The 16359-nt window shown below is 38.6% G+C and overlaps 1 protein-coding gene across 1 annotated transcript in view; it reads left to right on the plus strand.

The window, feature by feature from the left end:
- The window catches only part of PARD3 (par-3 family cell polarity regulator), a 388174-nt gene that overhangs the window by 126025 nt on the left and 245790 nt on the right, over positions 1-16359 (plus strand). Inside the window, exon 4 of the mRNA XM_026048772.1 lies at positions 6922-7100. Coding sequence (XP_025904557.1) covers positions 6922-7100 — 179 coding nt within the window. The remainder of the gene's footprint in view (positions 1-6921; positions 7101-16359) is intronic.

Genomic DNA, 16359 nt, shown 5'->3' on the forward strand with positions numbered 1-16359 from the left:
AGACATGACTTCCCCTTGGTGAATCCATGCTGACTGCTCCTCAGCAGCTTCTTCTCCATATGCCTGGAGATTCTCTCTAGGATGAACCGCTCCATCACCTTTCCAGGTGATCTATACAAAGCGCACCAGAAAACTGAGACCTGAGACATAGTGAAATGTAATTTTTAACACAGAACAGAGCAGCATGTTTGTAAGATCTGGCATTTCTGTCTTTTATTTTGACATACAAAGATATATATACAGAAGAAAAAAAAAGAAAGGAAACAGAGAGGATATAGGTAGTTAATTTTTAATTCAGTTTTAAAGATCTTTCCCTAATTAGCTACAGAAGTCAGAGTCAAAGAAAACTGAGTTTCAAGATACAATCATCTCTCTCCTCCTGGATCTCAGCATTCCAACATAAGAAGAAAGAATATTAGAGAAAGAAAAAAGATTATTATTTTGAAAGAATTTAAAGTTTTAATGTTACTTCATTGTTAAAATACAACTGTGACAGGTCGATATTTTCTTATTTTTAACTTTCAAAGTCATCAAGCAGCCACTGTTGGGGAAAATGGAAAATTTAGGTTCTACTAAAAGAAATTGAAAATGATAATAGGTATGGGCTTTTCTTTCACTTTATAATTAAACTTTTTTGGTGGTGTGGTTACATTATTATCCTGGTGGTCCAGTCTTTCAGGGATCTTAATTTTTTATGCATAGGTTTCTATGATACATATATCAATATAGTTTCATGTATTTCTAGCAAGTATGCAAAAGCACTTTTTTTGTGTCTTTTTAATTTTACAGAACAATGTGTATTTTATGTACAGTTGCTGTGACAGTTAGGAACATGTTACATGCTTGTCAGATTTTGGGTCTGCATCTCGCAGCCCCCCTCATTCGCCCACCATCCACCAGAGCAGGCCCTGCCTTTGCACGGGCCTCTGCCTCCCAGTCCTGCTGGGGCCCCTTGCCAGATGTGCTCTGCCTGCTGCAGAGGGCAATGYCGTGAGGAAACAGGTAAAACAGGTGAGATTTGTGCTAATGTTACCATGTGCGAATGCTAGTGGGTCCCATTTTAAAGCGAAAGAAATAAGAAACCAGAGAATGACATTTAATGAAATAGAAAATAGGTATCGGAGGAAGTGTGTAAGCTGTTGGCTTAAGATGAAAAGCTAGGAGAAYAAATAAAAAATTATGATTTAGTGCATGTAGTAGCTATGAATATCAGAAATTGTCTGAAAGTGATATTTTTCTCCTTAAAAGGAATGAAAGGCAGTTGTAGTTATTTAACCAATAAGTCCTGATTTAGAGAAATTCATTCTAGAAGTTAACATTCTTAAGTGTAAATATTTTTTTAAGGATAAGTGTAAATATTTTTTTAAACATAAATACTAATTATCCAAACTATGTCATCATGAGCTTTCTTATAATTCTGAAAGGTAGAGCTGTGAACACTGCATAGTCAGCAATTAAGAATGAGAAATCACTGCAGATAAATTAACACTTTTCACTTGCAAGGTACAGCAGTTATAGGTGAATGATGCCCAATTAATATAATATTTGCAAATATTAAAGTGTTTGATAGAAATTTCAACATCTTGGAAATTCCAAATTAATGTGAGTATAAACAATTCAGCAACGTTTTTAAATTGGAGCAGAAATCTTTGCAAATTAATGTGTCAGTCTAGAGACAGTTGTCCAGTAAGGTGTCTTGAGGATTCCTGCTACACTTGGTTTTATTTAACAGCTTATTAATGGTCTGGAAGAAGCAGTATTGTAAATGGTACGTTAATTAAATTTCTAGATGTTGCTGAAGTAGGAGAGGAGAAAAATATGAATTGAGGAAAGATAAAAAATGCAATAGAGATGTAATGCATACACTGGGAAAATACAATTTAATTCAGTCGGAATAAATAGAAGCTAATATATTTGAACAATATTGATCTAAATTGAACACATGCTTTAATGAGAAAGACAAAGATGGTATACTACAGCTACTGAAAAAGTTTAGGGATTGCAGTGCATGCTTGGAATTCATATGACAGGAAAGGCCAAGTGGGATTATTCTTGGGTATAAATTAATGCCCGAGTGAGGATGCTCCTTGTAAGACAGCGCTGGRGCTATCTTGTAAGTAAAGTACATTATTCTAAGTGATTTGTGAACAAGTTAAGCCCAGAAAAAATATTTATAAAACTGAACAGCAGCAGTGAATTAAGCTAAGTCCGTGRTGAACATATGCATTGCCTAGCACCATGCGGTGATGAAAAGGATGGACAATGCTGTAATTTTCTGAGACACATGAAAGGAAAAGATAGCTCTGCAGGCAAAGGGGAGATAACTAGTGAAAAGTGGGGACCGAAAAATTCAGAACAAATAACTTCTGAAGATTTTCATTAAGAATATTAAGTTTGGGAGATGTTCCTTTATTAAGCAGAAGTAGGATGGATTCTGTAGGAAGAAAAGCTACTGCTGTGGGCCCCAAGGAGAGTGAATGAGACATTCTCCATTGCTGGGGTGTCCCCAAGCCTGCTGCTGCAGGGCTCTGCGGCAGCTGCCGTGGGCTAAGCAGCGCTGCCGCTTCACGTCTGCCCCAGCGCTCACCTGCAGATCACACGTGTGCATTGGCTCTTGCAGTGAAGAATGCTCTTTTACAGGGAGTTTTTTTTTTTTATCCTAGGAATGTCCTTATACGTCTAAATATTTTTATATTCTCTTAACTAGACACCTACCTCTGGTTTGCACTGTTTTGTTTTCTTGTAGAGAGTTGTGAGCTTATGGTGGTTGCTGTCTATAGATATCGGTCTACTCGTAAGTTATGGTCGCAGCAGATTGTTGGTGTGTAGGTGGCGAGAGGTGACCAAAAGACCATTTTTCATTTCCAACTTAAAATCACTGCAGCAGAAGAGTGTGAGTCGCCAGTGACACTGAGGAAATGAAACATCAGTTGAAATCTTCACAGAGTAGAGAGTTCCTGGCTATGCTCTGTATTTTTAATTTTGGCAAACATGTCCTCCCAAGCTGGCACCTGAGAAGAAATGGATATGAGAACATTATGTATCTTTACCTGTGTATAAGCTCTGCAGTGAAAGACCATCATTTGCATTCAGTGGCCCCATACAGGATGGGTTTACATATAAAATTTGCCAGAACCTCAAATACTTTTGCTCGTGAGCATATTTTATAATCAGGAAAGGTGATGACCCTTTTAAAATAAAAATGGAAGTGGTGGCCGGAAAGAAAGGTACAGCTGTGTGATCTTAACATTTACAGGTGGTTATAAAATGTATGATGGCTGTTTTTATAATTTATAGTGAGACTTCTGTTCTTTTTAATAAAATGAGGTTTCCAGTCCACATTTCATGCTTACAATGTGGGCATTTTGTTATCCAGATTATATTTTATCCTGTGAGTTTTATCCTACTATTTTCTTTAATTTAACAGGGACTATACACATAATTTAATGGGATTCTCTATTACATATTGTTCTTTTTCAAACTGTGTTGCTGAACTTGTGGCTGAATGCTTATGGTCCATGAATATGGCACAAGAACTGAGTTAGCAGTAACTTTCATGATTTTTAATTTAATACTTCCTTAATTCTTAGACTTTTAAAACTTCCTGTAATTCATTATTAGATTTACCATTTCAAGTGCTTATTTAAAAGGCACCTTAGCCGTGGAAGCAAATCAATATTTACAGTGCATTAGTGCCACGGAGAATTTGAAGCCTTGCGATTAGAGTTCATTGCTGTTTTATCCACTCTTCAAAGAAACCACAGACTTCAAACGGTATCAGCCATCATCCTGGAGTCAGTGACATTGCATYGGTCCCCCGCGTACTTCATCTTGTGGTTTAATTATTAAGTTCCTTTCCTTTGATTTTCCTTTTAATATTTCAAAGTATATCTTCTTCAAATCTATGAATTTAAGTAAACCAGAAGATTGTAATGAACAACATATCAGGAGAAAGAACCTGTTCAATATTTGTTGTTTTAATGGATAGTATCAAAACTGAATAGCAACAATCTCTTGAACTGCAATGGATGTATAAAGGCGATTAACCTGTAGTTAATACAGTGTGAATAAGGTTGCATTTCTGGATTAACAGCTGGAGAAGTGTTGACCATACCCAAGCAGGATGCAGYAGAGCTAGCTCCATTTGCCTGCCCCGTGCCAGCAATAAAAACTGATTTTTTGGTCTAGGTTGGGTTTGCATAAATTCAACTGGCCCAAGTGATGGTGTTTCGTAATTCATAGTTGTGACATTCGTTTAGCAGTATCTCTCCTTATGTGTTCAGCCATCCTCCTGAAGAGATGCTCGAAATGATCGAGTTCTTTCTTCTCATTGGCAGAACTACATTTTGTTGGGGATTTGGAGATGTGTCCTGCCAATACCTCAAAATATCTCAATAACTTAACTTAAAATGACTTATCAGGCAATGAGTTACACAAGGAGACTTCTGATATTAATGTTTTTTTTCCTGGAACATATATTAATGTTTGGGAATCTCTTGGATGATTAACTTTCTGAATGGGAAGAAGTTTCTGCTACTTAACATGGTTCAAACTGTCACTTTTTAGTTACAAAGAAAAAGGCACTGACACGATAATTGCTCTCTCTTCTCCAAATGTGCTGACTTGAGTTTTCTTTCTTTATTTCTTTGTTGGCAATTTAGCTTCTCTTCCTATGGAAGTTCACTGAAATTAACTTTCATTATGTCAAGTAATTTGAAGAAAGAGTGTAAAAATAAAAGAACATTTTGTTTTCACCATGCTTATATATAGATTTACAAGCATAAGGAGCAAGTGAACTCATGTTTGAAAATGCGAATTCTATGTTGTAGGGTTGGTAGCTAAGGCAAACAGGATAATATGCATGGACTGTTGCTTGGAACAAATAGAAATGGGTATTTTTCTTAAGTGGCACCACTCATACTGCAGAGCCACTTTCTTGACCAGGCTAATCTAATAAATGAGAGTGTATGCACAGAGCTAAGCCCGCAGCAGACACCGCTGTTAATGGGTCACTTCATTACGCTCGGTGGGACTGCTGCCTGTGACTGCAGCTGTGTCATCTGTACTGTACAGATCCCTTGGGATATGATAGTGTACTCTTAACCATGTTTACTATCGAGGGGAAAACGAGAGGCTTTGCCTTCAGCTGCTGCATGAAACTTGAAGGAGCTGAAGACAAGGAAGAACCTCTGTTATGAGTTGTCTGAGGATATGCTTACTGAATAATCAAAATCTAAGTAGAATTAATCTGACCAAACATGCATAATTAAAAAGATCTTCCTAAAATATCTTTAATTACTCCTAGTTCCATTATATTAAATACAATATATATGCATCCTTACAAAAGAAAGCATTTTCTTTGCTTAAAACTAACTGTAGCGACTATCTGTATTTATAAAAATGAAAACAATATAAGAATTTTCAAAGGAGGTGTAATGATAGTGGGTAAAAAATATTTATTAATCCTTATTACTTACCAGATTGGACAGGATTTAGGTAGAATGACTGTTCCAGTGTCCTCTTGTGTCCTACTAGCCCATTTCCTAGCAACAGAAGTCCTAGTTGCTCCAAGAAAAAAACAACTTACCCATTTGCTTGTAATGTGGCATGACCTACCACTCTTTGAAGGTCTTTATAATGCCATGCATGATAGGATTCTTTACGTTAATATTATTAGGTGTAGCATTAGCTTAAATATGTTACAAAACTTGGACTGTTCACTCATCAAACTCCTGTTGTTGGTCAGCTTCTTCAGAGACTGCTTCATCAGAACATCGAAAACTAATTCTGGTTTTCTTTTTTGGGTGTTGTCCAGTGTGTCTTTGCCAGAAACTCTGCAGCTTGCCTGTCACAGCTTTCCCTTTTTCAATTTTGCATTCAAGGTTCTGAATGCAGTGGTTAAAAGAAATAAAAATGATAAATCACATAGGTCACATCAATTCCCGTACTGAACAGGAGAGTGCTAAGAGGTCATAAATGCAGGCAATGAAACTTCTGTTTGTGCGAGGAGACCATAGATGTCTGGATGAGACTATAGATGTCTGGATATTTGTTGCAGGATAATAAATGAAATGGGAAAAATTAAGCTGTGTTTCAAAAGAAACTAAGTTCAACTTGCCATCATAGTTTCCAGAATGGGTTTGACCTCTTCACGTATCTAAAAAAGATCTCTTTTCACTCAGCCTGCCTGCCTGCTACATCGTTTATTACTAATGAAATATTTTTATTCTGTCAGTCATGCCAGCTGGAAGGCGAAGGGAATCGGGATAAATGAGCACAGACCTTGTTTCAGCTGTCAGAAAGTTAAGGGCAGAATGGAGAAAGCAGTCACGTCCAGGCGCTTTGGGAAAGGCATGGAGCACAGGAGAGGACTCCTGTTCACAGCCTTTCACTGAGAAGAGTTTGATACCCAGGTGCCCACATGGGTATCTTGGCAGTGAGGTGCTGCGGAAGGACTTGCTTTTCAACAGCAGTTGCTCTTCAACAGTCTTGGCCATAATAAGGGGCCCGAGTCCACCCTTTACTCTGACACCAGGCTGTTAAGTTTAGGCCTTCATGTATTTCCTCTTTAGGAAGCTCTGTAAATGACTGTAGACTGTTAGTTCCCCAGGCTCATACTATTTTGTTTTTCTGCACAAAATCTCATGGATATTAGTGGTATCATATTTGTACTTAAAAAGCAGAAGAACTTGGCTAGGTTCAAAGAGGTTTTTTTGGGCCTTGTTTTCTTCTCAGACGCTCAAGCAGCAAGGCTGTGACACGCTGCGGCCTTGAGGAGCTAAGCTGAGGTCAATAACGAGCTGCTCTGCAAAACCACATTTGGTCAAAACCACCCATCCAGAGCTTAAAACAATATTTTTCCAATCTGAAAAGCRTGTTTAAACTACTCGGTGTTTATTTACTGTCTGTTTTATTCTTCAGATATGCCTCTTCATGTACGGCGTAGTAGTGACCCTGCACTGATTGGCCTCTCAACCTCTGTAAGTGATACAAACTTTTCTTCAGAAGAGCCATCACGAAAAAATCCCACAAGGTGGTCCACAACAGCAGGATTTCTCAAGCAGAACAACCCCGGAGTACCTGGCAGTCATGAAAGAAAGGTATTTTTTCCCCTCTTTGTCTGATAAATGAGAAACATGCCTTAATCTCCAGTTGTGTTGTCCTTCTCTCACCTGCTCCTGCTTTAAACCTTTGTTTTATGGCTTTGCCCAACGCACTATAACATAAGGAGAATACTATTGCAACTAATACAACTGTCCTCATCATTGAACTTTCTCAGTAATACCCACAGTGGGTGTTCTAGAAATTTGATTTTGCTGGWAACTGTAGTTGCAGCTCTGATTACTCATTACTTTGCAAAGCAGGACCTAAATAGGCACATTTTCTTTGAATGCAAATAGGCCGTGTCTATAATGATTTCTACTGATCTCCATAGAAATCCAACTGCCACTGAATAATTTGCATGTCTGCAGTTAGTCTGGCTCCTTCTTTCTGCTGTAGCATTGCAAGCTCTGTCTGAGCCAGTAGTCAAGTAATGCAAAACAAAAATTGCAAATATTTTCTCTCCTCRATAACCTTATTAATAATAAAACAATGAAATGCAGTGTTTTTTCTGTTTCCTTTTTTATTGTAAGATTTCAGTATCTCTGCATGAGCTATATTAGTTGCTAGAGAAGCCAGCAGATATTTCTGAGTGCAATATTGAAAAAAAAATGAAAGAACTATACTTCGTTTCTCTACACTCCACTTCATAGCCCAAAACTGTGAAGATCATTTAAAACCAAACTCAAAAGGAAAAGAACATATATTTTCTAATAGAAATGAGTCTTTGTATGAAGGGTTGCAGTGTGGAAATACCCTTCTGACTGTACTGCACAAAACCCTGTTGGAAAGTAAACCACTTTTTGCTATTAATTATATGTAGTATTAAAACACAAAGACTCTGCACCCTGGACACCCACATTGCAGATAATGAAGTCTTTATTTACTGCTAATAAACTCATCTATCTCTAGTTATTTCAAAAGTATTGAGAAAAATACAATGATCATAGGCATTGAAGTCCACAATCCACAGAGAAACCACAGAGGTGTCAGTTTAATGTGATACTTTCGTGTGTCTGCTTGGGCAGGGTTCCAGGTAGGCAAGAGTCTGTGGTTTATCATTTGGAGTGGTGTGTCACAGACATACTTGTTTTGAAAGCTGTCTCTTACTGTATTCTGAAAGCAGATAAGCTAATCCATGTGAAGTGTTAACATTTTCCGATATTTTTTTCTGAAATCATAATAAGACTACACTTTATTACTCCAGAAGAATGGCTATTGAGGGCCTTGCACAGCATAATCAGATTTCTTTGAGTGTCTGAAGTTAGCAGAAATTGAAGAGAATTAAACAGCTAATCCTTCACACTAGTCTTCTTGCATCATTAGTTGTACTTACCCTTGATTTTCATGGAAATATTTGATGTGTATTGGACCAATATGGAAAGGAATTCATTTGATCTCATGTAGTGATTTTAAGCTAGGCACAAGAGAACTTGAAATCAAGAAGGTGGGAGAGAACTAATATAGGTTAGTATAACACATACTCATAAGTTGTTTTACCATTTTTTAACACACTATATTCATTAATCTCCTGAATGGAGCAGATCACGAATGTACTATTTTTAATAGGTAAGGCGTTGAAAACAACTAGAAGTAAATAATAATCACCTGTGTAAAATATGTTATGAATTAATCTACTGAGTTCAGTCACAMTAAATCGCTTATTAGTGTTTCAGCTTATTGATTTCTTCATGTCAGTCAAAATTTCATACTGAATCTCATTCCTGTTAAGAATTGATATTAATAACTCTCCTTTTCTTTCCCAGTATTAGCTACAATTTCATCTGTAACACTGTTTCAGAGGGTGCATTCTTGTAGTCTTTTTCACCAGTCACTTACTGAGGTACTGGCATGAAATTTTTACAAACATATTTGGCTTTTTGAACAGTAACAACTTGTCACTTTCTTTTAATATTAGGTTGTTTTCTTCAGCTAGTCAGATAACAAAAAGAGATGGCTGTGCTTTGTTCCAGACGGTTTCGTTGATTCTAGATGACACGGGCGTTTCAAGCAAAGCAAAGAGAACATTCTTAATTTTCTGCTTTGTGYGTTGGGCTTGGGCACCCATCTATCTCTTGTGGGCGGTTGGCACCGTGTGATGTTTTCACTGCAGTTCTCCCTCTTGACAGCATAAGAACATATGTTCTTGGGCTGAGATCTGTGGCACTGTTGTAGGTTTGCAACTTTACCCCTGCAATATCTGTGCAGAAACAAGACAGGAGATTTCTGGGAGAGTTGCCAAAAGCTTCATCCACCTCCTGACTCCACCAAGTGACATTATTTTCAGCCCTTCACCTCTAAAGAGAAATAAGTGACAGGTAGAAAGCCTGTCCACTTTTTGGAGGGATTATTAGASGGAAACTGAATGGATCTGGCAGAAGGGATTTATTTCTCTGGAGCAACTGAGTGAGGGAAGGCTCCTTGTTGTGCTTATTTCATTTTGGGTAAGAAGGATTTGAAATGGCAGGAAAATGGGCAGAATCCCAAGAGAGGAAGTGGGTGGGAATGCTGCCATGCACTGAAGGCAGGGAAGGGCTAGGACATATGCCAGTAGTGCTGGGCAAGAAAAGGGGAAAAGGGCATGGGGAAGAAGCAAAAGGTAGGATACTTGATGGAATCCATAGAGGGAATTCTTCTTTGTCCACAGGAAAAAAAGAATGAACAGAGGGACAGTTTGGTTTAGTGGAGGTCCGTTTGGTGAATGGAGTGTTGATGCTTTGGGATACAAACCTTTCACTGCTGTGGAAGTGCTCTGTCAGCTCTCTGGGTTTCTTTTTCCTTTTTGCATCACACCACTGTAAGGATAGGATTTATTGTAAACTATCACAGCACACTTTGTTTCCTTTGAATAGAGGATTTTRATTAATTTTGGTTCTTTCTGTGCAACTTAAAACCACACACACCATATCCCCAGCTACTTATTTATTTGAGGAATTATTGTTGCTCGTTATTTAAAAATTATTGTAGTGGTGGTAACTGCACTCAGTGGGGTARTTTCCTGATCTCCTGCTTCTGTATCTTTTTCCTGGGTGATCTCAACCAAACAATTAGGTCTCCTTGTATATGCAAGTATTCACAAAATTGGTTCATGATTATGAACAGCTTTATTAGGTAAATTCACTTCTTGGGATTCTTTCTAAAATGAACATTAAAATCATTTTCCAATACATCCGTGTGTGAGAGACATATTACCGAGTAATTCAAGGCTTGACTTAATCTTTTCACTTCTTTCCTTTGACTCATTTTAATGAAACAAGAAGAAATCTCTTAGTAAAAATAACTTCTCAAAGGCCTGTGGTAATACCTGACTTGCAAGCTGTAATTTTGTTTAAACCACGTTGAACTGTGCGGTTGAACAGATTGTGAGCAGCTGAAGCATTCCTAGGTGTTTTTTGCACTGCAGTAAAATGTTTTTTGGATATTCTTGTTTTTTGAACAATTATTCATTTGAATCACGTTCTTAATAATTTAATACCAAAGCCAATTGGCTTAATAGCTGACCTTAAAATGTGTGAGTTGCATTAATGAAAATCAAGTTTCACTTTCCTTATATGTTTATGTTACTATGCTAGAAAAGCATAAATACAAGAACCATATATTTTGCCTTTTATAATGCCTGCAAGTTAATTATCTGTTTATCTTTTATTTGTATTTTGTTTATATGCATCCTTCTTTGTAGTGAAGAACTGCATGTTGTTACAAATAGTTATCTGCTTAGATCCTGATTCTCTGGAACGTGCCCGGCCTGTCTGGTTAACCTGCCTTGCTTAATGCAGGGTTCTGCCATGGCTAAGCAGCTAATGGAAAATTTTGCACGGTGACTTTTCAGGGTTTGATTCAGATATTGTTGCCTCAAAGATAACAGCACTGAGGAAGTGAAAATGTGCACTAGGCAGGAGAGCTCAAGACAGTGCAATGAGAAAGAAAAATGACCGTGCACATCTTGCTCCTGGATTCACCCACCTGGAGCAAAGCAAATGGCAACGTGCTCTGCAGGGCGGATCAGCGATAGGAAACGCTATAGAAATAYAGCAATATAGATATTCCTATAGCTAATAGGAAATAACTGAGGGTTCTTGGCACATCTTTCTTTTTTTTTGTTATTGTTGGTGGGTTTTTTTTTGCATTTGCCATTTAGTCGGCCATCAGGTGTTTTTGTTTGTTTTATTTTGGAATGGGTTTGACCTCTGAATGTATTGTGAGGGTGAGAATAGCTATGTCTTGTAGAAATATGTTTTTAAGGATGTGCTATCTTCCTGCTGACAAACCTTATCTTTGTGAGCTCTCTAAAGTGCAGAGGAGGAATTTGAAAACCACATAGGAGGTTCTTTGATCTAAATCTCATCTGTGTTAAATCCCTTAGCTATAAACCACTGTGAGATGCCATGGCCTTCTCTTGCAGTTATCTTGACTATTCCTATTAGGTTGAGACTGGTCAGTACAACTTCTCAGATTGCTGGATTGCAGGGKTTTTATACTTACGTATGTGAAAGATAGAATGCTTTCTAATTCTTTGTAAACAGAATATAAAGGTTTATTTGTGTAATGATATGTCTCCAGATAGAAGTGTATATGCATTACATGAAAAACTTTAATAAAAATGGTATGTCACTATGAAAAACAGATTCAAAATGGGATTCAGTTTCATTCATCTCTGAGTGTTTTTTTTCATGGCTTAGTCAAGTCTGCTCTGTCACTGTCAGCTAATGCACAGTGTTTCAGCAGAAATTAATTATAACTTGCAGGGCTTAAGAGCTCTGTAATGGGAATGTGTGTGTTGGTTTCATTTTATAGCTAGGGACTCTAACTCGCAGAGTGTAAATAGATTAGACTGACTAGGGGACACTGTGGGCTAAAAGATTGGGCCTCATTGCAGGAGCCAGAGACTGAAATGTTGCTGCTGATTCATGGGCGCCCCCGTCTTTGCTCCTACTAATCCAAGAGAGAGAGATAGCAAATGCCAGATAACAGCACTGGGAAAGTGGAGAGATGCAACACAATCGGCTAAGGACAGATACAGAGAAAATGCCATGGGCCTCGCATCACCTTTAGGAGATGTCTAAACCTCTGTGCAGTGAAGATTGCTTTCTGTTCTCTAAATAACAAATGCAATGGTTTAAGCAGAAGTCCTGAGGGATAAAGTACCCATGAAATTTCTTTATCCGGGTTTATTTGGGCAATGCTTTTATTCTCATTTTTAGGTGAGATATGCATGAGTTTTGTCATTTCAGATGTGATTTCGCATAATGAGAGAAGGAAGAATGAAAGAGTTATTTACAAATTTTGAAACGGTTTTAATGCAGAAAATGATGCTATAGGACAGAGATGGACAACAATTTAAAAAACAGAAACGATGTGTGTCAATTTTCTGTGACAGAAACTCTTTGCTGTCAGCTTGTCATGTGGCAGTGAAATGGTTTAGAGCAAACATAGCCAAACAGCACAAGATAAAATAAAAACAATGTCTTATACTTCTCCTGGGTCATGAGTAAAATTTGTGAATTGTGTAGAATCACATATGAACTGCTGTTGGAGGGCACCTCTGGAGATGTTGGCCATTCCCCTGCTCAGGCCTCTAGAGCCGTCTGCTCAGGACAGTGTCCAGGGGCCTTCTGGAGATCTCCAAGGATGGAGCCTTCACAACCTCCCTAAGCAACTTGCTCCAGTGTCCAGGCACCCTCACAGTAGGAAAGTCTTTTTTTTTTTTGTGTTGAAAAAGACTTTTCTTTTTGTATTTCAGTTATGTGCTCAAGGCCTCTTGTCCTTTCACTGGGTACCACTGACTTTTCATCTGACTTTTCTTACAGAGCAGCTAGTGGTATTTCAGTGTGATAAAAATGAAATTCTCTATGGGAGAACTCAGCATTCTTAAGTTTCAAAATGATAAAAGAAATGCAATATCTTTTTTTTTTTTTTTTTTTTTTGCCTCCTTTCAATGGGAGCCCAAAATGCCATTTGCTGGAGCAGTTGGGAATGTGAGGCATAAAACGAGAAACCCTTGCCCTGTGCACAGGGAGATAAGGGGCCAGTGTCCCACTCGTTTCTGCGCTATTTGGTTTGCACAGGCAGGAGCTGCCCGTGCCCAGCCCTGTCAGGAGTGCCCACCGTGCCCTGAAGAGGTGGCAAAAGTTGTGTTTTCCGCCCTCTCTTCTGTTCTTTTCCCTTTTCTTACTCCAAGACACCCACTCGCGGAAGCCAGTCTATCAAATTTCCCCTCTGTCCTCGAGAAGACACGGGATTGAAGAAGTGAAATGAAGAACCTATTGATAAGGTACTATAGAGGCCGGAGAGCTGGAAGGGTTATTTTTTTGCATTTCCACTGTGAGGCCGAGCAAGTCTGCTGGGCTCTCTTAATCTTTGTTTTCCATCTGTAAAATAGGAATAATGCGTCTGCATCTCGCGGCGCTGCGCTAGCCCATCTCTCTTGCTGTACGATGACAGATGCAGCTGCCAGGCAGGCAGAGCCTCCGGCGCAGCCACCCGCCCACGCGGGATGGGGAACTGCCGGAACTGCCCAGGGTGGTTCTCCTAGCCCTGCAGGAAGCGCAGGGCTCAGCTTCTCTCCCTGGAAAACAGGGAAGCTGTTGGGGTCAAAGCTTCAAGTTCGTGGCGTTGGAAAATTTACATTGTAATGAATGGCTGCGTGTTCCTCTGCCCTCTCATTTGGTGACATTTGAGGCATTTTCATGGCTGGCCGATTGCTGCCTCCCTCATTTGGTTTTTAATACCACTCACCTGGATTTGAGGAGGGATAAACTCTGTGTCTGAAGAACAGCTTGATAAAAGTGTCAATAAAAAAAATAAAAACAAGTTGAGTGCTAAGGCTTAGTTATCTTTTTCAAGGTGAGGATGGCATGCACTTTTTCTTTGGCAATAGTTAGTGGATTTTGGCTTGTTCTTATCTGCGTAGCTGTAGCCCACATGAGTTGACTTGCACAGCTTTTGCAGTTCTGTGGATGCCTTTTTTTTCCCCCCCATATTTTCATGGTTGTTTATTGGTGAAAATCAGGTTTGGATGTTGGCTGTGTTGCTAGTGAGAAAGAAATGTCAACTATATTTGAAGTAAAATGCTCTGCTTTACGGTTGTAGCATGGGTTCAGAAAGCATTAACTCGTGATTATTTAAGCCTTTTTAAAGTAATTGTTGTATTTTTAGAAGAATTTATGTTATTTTGCTGCAAATACTAGTCACAAAATATAACAAGGAATGATAGCCAATACAGACAGTCTCGGAATAAAATTCGGATTTGTGTGGGACTGATATGGCCAGGGGCGTGTACGGAAGAGGTGATGAACCCCAGGAAGGGGAACTGAGCTCCGGAAAATACAGGCTTTCAAACAAGGAAAATCTAGTCACCTTAGAAAGTGACTAGATTTAATAACCTTCTGTTATTAAATATAATATATAGTTGGAGGCTGAACCAGATAGCACTTAAGCTTTGTTTTTCAACCTGTTAGAAAGCTTGAGCTGTCAATTAATGGAGAAGGAAGCCAAGTCAAGGAGGCCTTGATGAGACGTGCAGGGTCTAAGGTGACCATGGTGCTGTAAGGTCAGCTTGAAGGAGAAACATGCAGTATAGCTTGCAGGCCTAAATACATATATAGGCCTCTTCCAGCAGGCCTGGAAATGAAGTGCTGCCTGAGGCCTGAGATCTTAGCTTTAGGTCTGAAATGAATGTTCAAGTCAGGCCGAGGTGGCAGGATGACCTTGGAACCTTGGCTTTTGTGGCGGAGCGCAGCCGTGCGCAGCGGTGCTGGGGCCTGGCAGGCGGCGCCATCGCTGCCGGGCCGGCCCACAGGGCGCCGCCGTGCGCAGAAACAGCTGCGGCTTCCTGTGCAGTTCCCTGCCCCTCTGTGCTTGCCGATCGCCCTATCGCCCAAAATATATTTGCTCTCAATAATCCATTTTTTAATTGCCAGAGTATACTTTTGAAATTACTTTATTAGTATTTTTTCCCACTCCTGCAATATTCTTTTGATTTCTTGGGAGAGAAGGAATGTTGACACTGATAGCAAGCAAGCAAAACTTAACAAATGCTTTCATATAAATCTACATTTTGTCTGAATCCAATAGGCCTTAAACCTTATATGAATTTGGGTACAAAATTGAGTATCTGATGAAAATGGCAGGATTGTGCATAAATATATTGCCGATAAACAGATAATTACGTAGATTCATATGTAGCTGGATAAACAAAAAATCTTTAGAGGCCTTTAAAGCAGCACAGCAAAAAGAGGTGGGAATTGGCTCACTTCAGAAAATTTAAAAATAGAATATCTAATTGTACAAATCTTTTTATGTAGTCCCATTAGTGTGGTCATATGAGAGATGACAGTGTAACTTAGTTCCTCGTATTCTTAATTTGTTAATTTGGTGATTATTTTACTAGCTTTAAAAGAAGTCACAGAGACCTATGTGGATATAAGAAATGAAAACAAACTTCCTCAATAATAGTCTGTAATTGGTCTAGATGAATATTTTACTTTCATGAGAAAGAGCGAGAATGCAAACTGCTCTTTGAGTGTAATGTGTACAAGAATCAGAGCTGCAGCTTCACGACACTGTTCATTTATTTTTCTTTACAATGAAGCTATAGAAAGTGATGTTTTTTATGTTATCTGAAAAAGCTTACAGAAATAAAATCCAACTTCAGAATTATGACTGTAGAATATCAACCACCATGTATTATTTTGGTTGTTGCAACTTCTCATTCTTGAAGTTTTATTGTGAGATTAAAAAGTAGTGAGAGAAGAACTATTTTTTCTGTCCCTTCATCTGAGAAGAACCAACACACACTGTGCCTGGTAATTTTTGATTTTGCATGTGTACATGCAAAGATTATGACATTTTTGATTTTCCTTTGTAAACAAGTGAGATCAACAGAATGATTTGGATTGGCAGACACACAATTTTTAGTTAATTTAGCCCATATTCTTTGCCAGTAAATATCTAYATATAATGCCATCTGCACAGAAAAACATCCGTTTGTCACAGCCCCTAGCAATTGCTTTTTTCTTTAAGTCAGGCCTTGCTAGTCAATCAAAAAATAGCACAGAAGATACGAATTGGAACTGCAAAACTTTGAAGATTTCAGGAAAATAAGATGATTGAAGTTCAATATAACATTGACTTTTAAATTGTCTTTTCCCTCCTTGGGATCTAATAGCAGGTCTTGATGCATAAGACATTAATTCTGTTCATGAACTGTAGAGGCAGGCTAAGGACCAGCAATGAAATGACTTGGTTTTTCTTCTCTTT

This window comes from Nothoprocta perdicaria, unplaced genomic scaffold (genome assembly GCF_003342845.1).
Source record: "Nothoprocta perdicaria isolate Ctin4 unplaced genomic scaffold, notPer1 scaffold_57, whole genome shotgun sequence".
In the NCBI taxonomy this organism is placed as follows: Eukaryota; Metazoa; Chordata; class Aves; order Tinamiformes; family Tinamidae; genus Nothoprocta; species Nothoprocta perdicaria.